The following is a 10,714-nucleotide window of genomic DNA, read 5'->3' as shown; positions in this document are numbered from 1 at the left end:
CGGGATAGCGCCAGGCGTGACACAAACAAACAAACAAACAAACACACAAACAAACAAATACCAAACGAGAGAGCTTGGAAGCTCAGGGCCCTGCGCTATGCTTTTTTGCCTTGATGACCTAGACAAAAAAAAGCATAGGGATGTTTTCTTAAAAAAAATCCTTTTTTTAAACCTGGGATTCGAACCCGCACTATCGCGCGCCCTGCATGCAGCCCCCGATACACTTCGCATACATACTAATTCTTCCAAGTTGTTTCACATCGTGATCTTGCATTTGAAAGCCCTATTTGAATATGCATTGTGGCCAGCCATCTTTGATGGCACGGTACGGTAGGGAATAGGTACGGGACAGGTACGATCGAGGGTAATACGACACGGTCTAGCTGCCCGCAATATTCAAATAGGGCTTTCAAACGCAAGATTAACGTGAAGCAACTTGGAAGAATGGGTATGAATGCGAAGTGTATGGGGGAATGCATGTAGGGCGATAGTGCGGGTTCGAATCCCAGGATATGCCTGAAAAAAAGGAGAATTGAAAAATTTATAACATCCTATGCTTTTTTGCCGTCAGATACGGATGGCGTCAGGCGTGACACAAACAAACAAACAAACAAACAAACACACAAACCACACAAACAAACAAATACCAAACGAGAGAGCTTGGAAGCTCAGGGCCCTACGCTATGCTTTTTTGCTTGCTCATCATGCATGTGACGTGCCAAAGCCGTGTGAACCCTGGCTAGCGCCAAACGATACTGAAGTAACGTCTGTTGCATTACTACGGGATTAATATTTTTTGTTTATTTTTAATTTTTAATTTTTTTGTGTCACGCCCGGCGCTACCCCGTATTTGTCCCGTACCGTACCATCAAAGGCAGCTGGCCACAAACAGCTGGCCACAACATTTTTTGTTTGTTTGTGCCATCGGCATGCCTGGCGCTATCCCGCACCTGGCTCGTTTCTGCCGATCACGGGCGTTCTGGAGTCGACAGGATGTGTGTCCTGACGTTTCCTGTGAACGGTAGGCATATGCGGATTGTCGTGCTACGACTTGCTACGTCATAATTCTCACAGTCACCCACGTGGCTTTTGTGCTGCCCACGCTGCACTTTTCCGCAATGTTTTTGGAAGCACTGGCTTTAGCGTACGTTAGCATATTGGCGTACCGTATGCCACGAACCTCACTTTTGCATACGGTTGCCGCCAGCCAGCTTGCCTTTTCTCTTCCTGACAATCTCTCTCTGCTTGCTTGGCCCTTGCCGAAGCACCTTTTTATGGCTCCTTGCCCCTGTACTTATTTCTTGTTCATATGTAGTCTGCCGAATCTTTCTAACTGTAACGTGTAAAGTAATCATTGCCGCTAACTGTCGAAGTGTCCGTTGTGACCAGGAAGTGGCCCGATTCGCGCGCCCCCTTAGCAGGCGCAGACCTAAATTTGCTAAATTGGTGACCCCGATATTTCTGTAGGCAAGGCTACATTGTTCACCATGACCACGCCGGCCAGCAACGGGAAGGGCCGTGGAAAACCTTTCCCGGACGCACCCTCAGTTACCAGGGAGGAACTCATGGAGCTCAGGCAACAGCAGCAGGCTCTGCTGGATCAGCTCAACAAGGCACAGGCCACAGCCAGTACCAGTGGTAGTGTTATTGGGAGTAGCCCTGAGTTGGACCGGCCCCCAGCTGTGGCAGCCGTCAGTATCAAGCTGCCCGATTTTTACCCTTCGGATCCCGCTCTGTGGTTTGCCCGGGCTGAGTGTCTCTTCAGTCATCGTGGCATCACTGCCCAGCGGACCAAGTTCGATTATGTAGCTGCGGCACTGTCGGAGCAGTTCTCCATGGAGGTCCGAGAGCTGCTCATCAGTCCCCCGCAGACTGAGCCATACACGACGCTGAAAAGCCAGCTCATCGCCCGCACTCAGATGTCTGAGCAGAAGCGACTCCGGCGTCTGCTCACGGAAGAGGAGCTTGGAGACCGCACCCCATCCCACCTGTTGCGCCGCATGCAGCAGCTTATTGGCTCCAGCCAATTGGATGAGTCGATTTTACGGGAGCTGTTTTTGCAGCGACTTCCGAGCAATGCCCAGCTGGTCCTTGCGTCGACCCCAAAGGCTACAAGCCTTTCCGAATTAGCTGCCATTGCTGACCGGGTTATGGAGACAACCCAGGCCTCAGTCTCCGCCATCCAACGCCCACCACAGGACGACGCTCGGATGTCCGCCCTGGAGCAACAGATTGCTGCCCTGACCGAGGCCGTCAGCTCTCTGCATAAACGGTTGGACGGATCCCGGGGTCGCAGCCCTGGCCGTGGATCTGGTCCACCGCGCTCACGGAACAACTCGCCCGGTCGGCCCGGCCTGTGTTTCTTTCATAGCAAGTTTGGCGACCAAGCTAAGAACTGCCGACCACCCTGCTCCCGGTCGTCAAACTAGCTGGCCAGCCCCTGTTGGCGACCAGCACCGCTGGCCTGCAGACCACATGTCGCCTATTCTATGTCCGAGACCGTGTCACGGGTTTGCGTCTCCTAGTCGACACTGGCGCCGCCGTCAGTGTCTTGCCAACCACGTTCCGCAAAGGCAAGCAGACCGCCGTCATTGACACGTTGCGTGCAGCCAACGGAACTAGCATTCCCACATATGGCTGTCGATCGCTCACCCTTGACCTCGGTCTTCGTCGGTCATTCCCATGGCTCTTTGTGATCGCCGATGTTTCTAGTCCAATTCTCGGAGCCGATTTCCTCCACAAGTTCGGTCTCACTGTAGACATCCGCAACCGTGCCCTGCATGACACCGTAACCGATCTCGCCACGAACCTCACTTTTGCATACGGTTGCCGCCAGCCAGCTTGCCTTTTCTCTTCCTGACAATCTCTCTCTGCTTGCTTGGCCCTTGCCGAAGCACCTTTTTATGGCTCCTTGCCCCTGTACTTATTTCTTGTTCATATGTAGTCTGCCGAATCTTTCTAACTGTAACGTGTAAAGTAATCATTGCCGCTAACTGTCGAAGTGTCCGTTGTGACCAGGAAGTGGCCCGATTCGCGCGCCCCCTTAGCAGGCGCAGACCTAAATTTGCTAAAGGATAATGCCGGCAGAAAAATTGGCAAATTCGTTACTTTTTTGGTAAGTTTCATGCATGTTTGGTATGTGGATAAAGAAATGGAGCAGAATTGGAATTGCCCGCCACAGGTTTGTATGGTTCTGCCAATTTCACTGCTTTTCGAGCAGAATCTGCCACCTTTTCGAGCATTATCCGCACACCCCTAGTGACTGGCGCTGACTCTGCCGATCACGGGCGTTCTGGAGTCGACGCGATGTCTGTCCTGCCGTTTCCTGTGACCGGCGCTGACTCTGCCAATCACGAATGTTCTGGAGTCGACGGGATCTCTCTTCCGACGTTTACTGTTACCGGCGCTGACTCTGCCGATCACGGACGTTCTGGAGTCGACGGGATCTCTCTTCCGACGTTTCCTGTGACCGGCGCTGACTCGCCCGTTCAGGATTATTTTGGAGACGACGGGATCTCTCTTCTAAAGGTTGTTTTTGCTGACGCATCATGTCACCCATTCGGCAACTAACGTCCAGTCTAATTGCATTTCCACATCTCCCTACTTCGTATTAATTTCCAGAAAATCTCCCTACACAGCAGGGAGTCGTTTACATAATACGATTACCTGCTATACATCTTTATACGTTAATTATTATGCTTTCGGCCTACATGCGATTCCCGGGCTGGTCGACAGGCGGCCCAGCCAGCCTGCTAGTGGGATCTCGGCCTCGCACACAAATCCACACAAAATGTTACTGCACTGAATGCATTCCCCCCGATACACTTCGCATATATACTCATTCTCTTGATTGTACCGTATTCTTGATGGTACGGGACATGTACGGGATAGCGTCAGGCATGCCGATGGCACAAACAAACCAAAATGTTGTGGCCAGCTGTCTTGGCTGGTACGGTACGGTACGGAACAGATACGGGATAGCGCCAATCGTGACACAAACAAACAAACAAACAAACAAACAAACAAACAAACAAACAAACAAACACCAAATTAAAGCTGTGTGGACCCTGGCTAGCGCCAGACGTTACTGAAGTAACGTCTTCTGCATAGCTACGGGAATTAAAGCTGTGTGGACCCTGGCTAGCGCCAGACGTTACTGAAGTAACGTCTTCTGCATAGCTACGGGAATTAAAGCTGTGTGGACCCTGGCTAGCGCCAGACGTTACTGAAGTAACGTCTTCTGCATAGCTACGGGAATAATTATGATGTTTCAATGGAGAACTGGTAGGGTAAACACTAATAATTATGATGTTTCAATGGAGAACTGGTTTACAAACAATTGTTTTGACTCAAAATTGTGTAGAAGTTGCGACTTCCGCGGTATTAGTCATGAAGTAACTGGTTGGTTCACGGAAGAACACACGCTTTTTGCCGAATTTGACACTTGACAGACTCACGACTGCCATCCGGAGCACATGAGGAATCCCGTCGCACCTTCCACTCGGCAAACCTGCTAGAAAGCAACAATCTCTGCTCAATACACAGTGTTCGGGGGAATCCACGCCTCATCAGAGAAGTTTGAGTAGGCTGAGGAAGATTGTGCCTGAACTACACCACTTATACATGTATACGGCTCGCCAGAGCAAACCATCAACAGGGATACAAACTTACAGATACATTTAGTTTCCAACGCGACAAACACCTCGTGAACCCACAGGTAACAGCTAGAGTCAGAGTCGTCATGGAGTTGCACTCAACAGACGGTGAGAGCCAGTAAATATTCACGACGCTGTCACCTTCAACAACTAGTCACACGTTCGGGTGAAGGACAACGATATACGAACTTAGAAGTGGCAATTTCGCCCCTGTTAGTCATGAAGATGATTGTTTCAACGAGGAAAACACGCCTCTTGCCGAACTTAACCCTTGACTGATTCACTTTCTTGGAAGCCTGCCGAGTGTAAGGTGCGAGGTGCTTCTCGTGGGCTCCGGATTGCAGCCGTGGGTCCGTCAAGTGTCAAGTACTGCAAGAAGCGTGTGTTCCTCGTTGCAACTGCCAACTTCACAATTGTTTTTACTTTCAAATGTTTTTCCGCACTCAGAGTGGGCAATTCTTCGCCATCCTTCAAGCGTAGACTAAGGCAAGTGTGGCCACCACCATAAGGTATATGCGGATTATGCCGGCATACAAAAAGATTGCCAGAATTCGGTACTTTTCTGGTAAGTTTGATGCATGATTAGTACGTGGATAAAGAAATGGAGGAGAATTCGAGGAATTGCCCACCATAAAACAGGTTTGTATGGTTCTTCCAATTTGTTCTCTGCTTTTCTAGCAGAATCCGACACCTTTTCGAGCTTTATCCGCCAATGCCTAGCCACCATCGACATAATTATTGATCATTGATATCATTAATATTATGTTTAATAATAAATAGTTTGAAAGTGGCCATTGGTCATGGACCAGGAGTTGAGAGAAATAAATGAAATAAGATTTAGTCGATCGGCTTAGTGGTCGTAGGTAGAAATGTGCTGAGTCTTTTCTTTCAAGTGTTCCCAAGCTGCCCAGTCACTAGGGGTAAGAGGATTATGCTGAAGAAATGACTAGAATATGCTCTAGACGATGCTCGCAGAATGCTCGAGAAAACAGCCAATTATGTTTATAATTACACACACTTGAGAGGGACGAAAAGCGTTTCTTCTGTAACTCTGAGTTTCACGGTTTTAACCGATCATCAGACAGCAACTTGACTACAAGTTTCAGAAGATAAGATTGATATAGGCTGCAAGCTTGGATCATAGCGCGAATGGATGATCCGGGCTGATAGTGTAATTGTAAAAATGCGTGAGTTGGTTGATGGGGTGCAAAAATAGGCGCAAAAAAAAGAATACACTTTAGGCCTAGGCTCATGCGACCACATGTTCTTCTGAGGGAGGCAAGAAGAAGGACAATTCGGTAATTATGAGCAGCACATCACCTCCGACTGCGAGTGGTGAGAAGGTTATGTGACGGCTGATGGTGAGAATTTTGAGAGGTAGTACTTATTTTCATGCCTGCACTTGCTAACTGTAGTGTTCACGTGTTCCTACGCGCTGTGGCATTCCTTGGCCACTCCAGACATTCATGATGCATGTAGTAGTAGTAGTACATCGTGATGTTATGCATGTAGCATGTGCCGTTTCCCGCGCGCGCGTGAAACGGACTTCGCGGCTTTTAGTTGCTGTGCATGGTTTGACTCTGGAGTCTTGTTGTTTTGGACTGAAGAAGAAACAATACCACATTGGCGCTGCGAACTATTTCGTTCCTCCGCGGCGAGCATGGGTGACCGACCACCCGCCATTCCGCCCCCTGGACCTTTTCCTATTTATGTCTCCCTCTACGATGCCGCCACGCGCTGGCTCGCCTGGACACGGAGTTTCAAACTTTATCTTGCTGCGTCCAAAATTGGCGATGACGACCAACAGCGTGGGCTACTCCAGTACCTGGGAGGAGACGACATCCAGCAACTCGTGCCCACTCTCAGCAACACAGGGGCAACATTCGACGACCTCGCCAAAGCATTGCAGGACGAGTTCGATAAACACCAAAACAAAACGCTCCTCAGGTTCAATTTCCATCCGCTTCGTCAACAGCCGAACGAGACTATGGAGGGTTGCTGTTGTCGTTTGGGCGACCACGTGAAACGCAGCGGCTTCTCGGATACGGCCGCTGAGAAATTGGCTGTCTTGGACCAGCTGATTATCGGCTGCAAGTCCGACGCCCTTCGGCGAAAACTGCTGGAGATCGATGGCCTCGACTCCGACAAAGCTCTGAAAGCAGCTCGCGCGTATGAGGCCAGCATCACCCATGTACTCGCCATCAAGGACGCCTAACTGGGCTCTTCAGTGGCTTCACAGCAGGACGCCCACGTCGCTTCCCTGGCGTCAGCAGCACCCCAGCCTGCCCATGTGGATGCCCTCTCGGGGTCACAGCGCCACGGCTACGCAGCTGCACGCCAGCCCCAAGCCCAGTGTCCACAGTCTACCTCATCCGGTCTCACCTGCTACCGGTGTGGAAAGCCAGGCCATGCCACATGTGACGCTGCCAAGGGCCAGTTCTGTAGCCGCTGTGGCAAGCCAAACCATTTCGCTGCGGCATGCCGCGCCTCGGACTCCGCCATCTAGGCCCGCACGTTCAGGGAACGCCGTCCCCACCAACACTCTGACCAGCACGCTGTCAACAGCGGCCACCATGCCATTCATTCTTTAGAGATTGGCGCAGAGCTGTTTTCTACCCACTCTCCGCCTCGCCCATCTACGGCACCCTGCCGTGAGGATGCCCGGCGCACCGTGCACGTCAACGGCATACCCCTGACTGTCTTGGTGGATAGTGGTGCCAGTCACAATATCATCAATACTGATGACCTGGCAAAGGTTGCCCCTGGTGCAGCACTTCAGCAAACGGATGTGCAAATCTTTGCTTACGGCTCAACTTCACCTCTTCTTCTTCTGGGTAGCATCACCCTCTGTGTTTCCTCCGCTACCATGAGTTCGACGGCAACATTCCTCGTTGTCGCACACGCGCCACGTACCGCTGCTATCGTTGGCCGCGAAACCGCCATGCGTTTTGGCCTCATCCAGCTGGTCCACAGCATCGAAAGTCCGCAACTGCAAGACGACCTTGCTGAGTACCACGACCGCTTCCAGGGCCTCGGCTGCATCAACGACGTATAAGCCCATATCTACGTAGATGGCAACGCCCGCCCTGTCGCTCACGCACCATCCAAAGTGGCTGTCCACCTCCAGGAGGACGCACTCGCTGAGCTCCATGAGCAGGTCGTATTGGATGTCATCGAGCCTGCCACTGGCCCCACCCCAAGGGTTGCCCGAATGGTGGTCGTGCCGAAGCGCAAGGGCAAAGTGCGCCTCACGCAGGATTTCCGTGATGTCAACGCCGTTGCGGCACGGGAACGCCATCCCATCCCCACGCTTGAGGAGATTACTTCCGACATGCCAGGGGCCACCGTGTTCACCGAGTTGGATATGAACAAGGCTTTCCACCAGATCTCACTGTCCGAGTCATCCCGTCTTTTCACCGTGTTCCACACACCCCTCGGCCTAATGCGGTGCAAGCGACTCGCCATGGGGTTGGCTTCAGCGTCTGAGATCCTCCAGCGGACCATGGACCGTGTCCTCGCGGGTCTCCCAGGTGTTCGCAGCGTGCACGACAATTATATTCATCTACGGCGAGACGGCCCAAGTCCACGATGAGCGCCTGCACGCCTGCCTGCAACGCCTACGTGCCCACAATGTTACCCTCAACCTGGCGAAGTGCCAGTTTCGCCAAACTCGCCTGGCCTTCATGTCGACTATCTACAGTCGCCGGGGCACTCAGGCTGCACCACACCACAAAGAGAGCATTGCTGTTTTCGCCACACCCAAGTCAGCTTCCAATATCAAGAGTTTCCTGGGTTTGGCGACATTCATGCGCCATTACATCCCCGACATGGCCACCAAGACGGCACCCCTGCGGAAACTCCTTGGCAAGGGTCAGCAGTGGGATTGATCACCCGAGGCTCAGGCAGCATTTGATGCCATCAAAGCCGACATAGCAGCTGATCGGGCCCTCGCCTACTTCGACCATACCAAATAAACTCACCTTTACGTCGATGCCTCACCCGTTGGCCTTGGCGCCATCCTCTGCCAGTCTCCTGAAGCAGTCGTCCAGGATCACTCCGAGCTGAAACCAGTCGCATTCGCAAGCCGCAGCCTGACCCCCACTGAGCAGCGTTATTCGCAAACGGAACGCGAAGCCCTCGGTGTGAAGTACGGCTGCTTGCGCTTCTCCCATTTCCTCAGCGGCGACCCCGGCTTCACGGTCCACACCGATCACAAGCCCCTTCTACAGCTGCTTCACCCGTCTTCACGACCTCCACCCCGCATTGAACGGATGGCTCTCAAGGTCCAAGACCTCCACTTCAAGCTGGTGTATGAACCTGGCCCTACCAACCCAGCAGACGTCTTGAGTCGTCACCCTCAGCCACATCCTCCCCTGCCGAATGTTGGTGAGGAGGAGGACACCGCCTATATCAATGCCATCGCGCAGTCCTCTGTTCCCTACGCCCTCCTCTTGTCCGACATCCAAGGTGCAACTCGAGCAGACTCAACGCTCCAGGCCGTGCTGCTGTTGTCGCATCCGGTCGGCCCGGGGTTAGACCCCAAGGCTGCGGTCGTCGACATGAACTAACTTACTAATAAACCTTCACATTACAAGGCCGTGCAGTGGTGGCCACTTGGAGAGAGTCCACCAACAGAATTACTCTTACGCACGCACGCACACATACCTAGACATACTCTCACACACACACTCAGGCATATACAGACACGTACACTCACACCAGCGTTCAGCTCAGGTTGACTCACATCTTGAAAGGAGCTAACCGTTATACTTAGTTCAAGAGCCGATCTTGAGAGCACAAGGCAAGAGAGACGGAAGCCGAAGCTTCCGCCTGAAGGCGGAAAGCAAGAGAGAGAGAAAGAAGGAAAGTCATCGCAATAGTATCTAGTTGCGGCCATGGAAGTCCATGGCCACGAGATTGCTGGTCCCGCATGCAATAGCGTATCAAACCGTAGTAAATGTGTGTACGAACTGTTGCATAAAGAGCGGGAGCCATGTGGGGAAATAACAGCGTATACCAAATAAGGCATTGTGTGAAGATATAAAATAAAGACGATTATGAACCCGTTTACGGGAGATAGATAAATAATAAGACACCTAAATAAGGCATACTTGTCCCGTAGAGGCCTAAAAGGCACGTGCCAATCGTATGGATACGACACTGTCACTGCAGACGGGCATGTGGGACGACAAGGCAGTGGACATCCGCCCTTTCTACACGCAAAGGCATGCACTCTCCGCCGCCGACGGTCTCCTGCTCAAGGACCATCGTCTGGTGATTCCACTGTCTCTCCAAGAGCGGACACTTCAACTGGCCCACTCCGGCCACCAAGGCATGACACGGACCAAGCAACGACTGTACACGAAAGTCTGGTGGCCTGGCATGACGTCCGCTGCGGAATCCCTCTGCCGCCAATGCCTCTCCTGTCAGGCAAACACGCCAACAGGCCCATACAGGCCGGAATCCACACCGACCCCACCATCGACAGCGCCATGGCAACGGGTGTTTGTCGACCTGTATGGCCCCTTGCCAGGCGGAAGCACACTCTTGGTTGCGGTGGACCAACTGAGTCGCTACCCAGTCACTCACGTGTTCAACTCCACTCCCGCTACAGCTGGCGTACTTGCAGTGCTCCGCAGTGCGTTCGCAGCATTCGGCCTGCCAGAAGAAGTGGTCTCTGACAACGGCCCCCAGTTCCGCTCGGCGGAGTTCAACCGTTTCCTGGCCCAGATGGGCATCGCTCACCGTTGCACGCCTCCTCTCTGGCCCCAAGCCAATGGTGCAGTGGAGCGGATGAACCGCACGATCGGCAAGGTCCTCCGTGCTGCCCAACTGGATGGCCGAGATTTGCGTGCTGCACTTGACGAGTGGCTACTCGCATACCGCACCACTCCCCACCCCGCCACAGGCCTGCCGCCAGCTACCATCATGTTCGGCCGCAGCATCCGGGACACTCTCCCCAGCCTGTGCACGGCCCCAGCACCAGATGCGACCGTCACGGCGAACAAGGAGCATGCGTTCCGCGCCCGCCAATGCGAGGCGGCGAACCACCATCGCAG

The 10,714-nt window shown here is 52.8% G+C and overlaps 1 protein-coding gene across 1 annotated transcript; it reads left to right on the top strand.

The window, feature by feature from the left end:
• Positions 1-1,487: 1,487 nt before the first annotated feature.
• Positions 1,488-2,429, top strand: LOC135824200 (uncharacterized). The gene has a single exon (XM_065336931.1). It carries the CDS (start codon positions 1,488-1,490, stop codon positions 2,427-2,429), a length of 942 nt encoding a protein of 313 aa, XP_065193003.1.
• Positions 2,430-10,714: the final 8,285 nt, after the last annotated feature.

Source organism: Sycon ciliatum, chromosome 9 (genome assembly GCF_964019385.1).
Source record: "Sycon ciliatum chromosome 9, ocSycCili1.1, whole genome shotgun sequence".
Lineage (NCBI taxonomy): Eukaryota > Metazoa > Porifera > Calcarea > Leucosolenida > Sycettidae > Sycon > Sycon ciliatum.
This window is presented reverse-complemented; position numbering and strand designations above follow the sequence as displayed.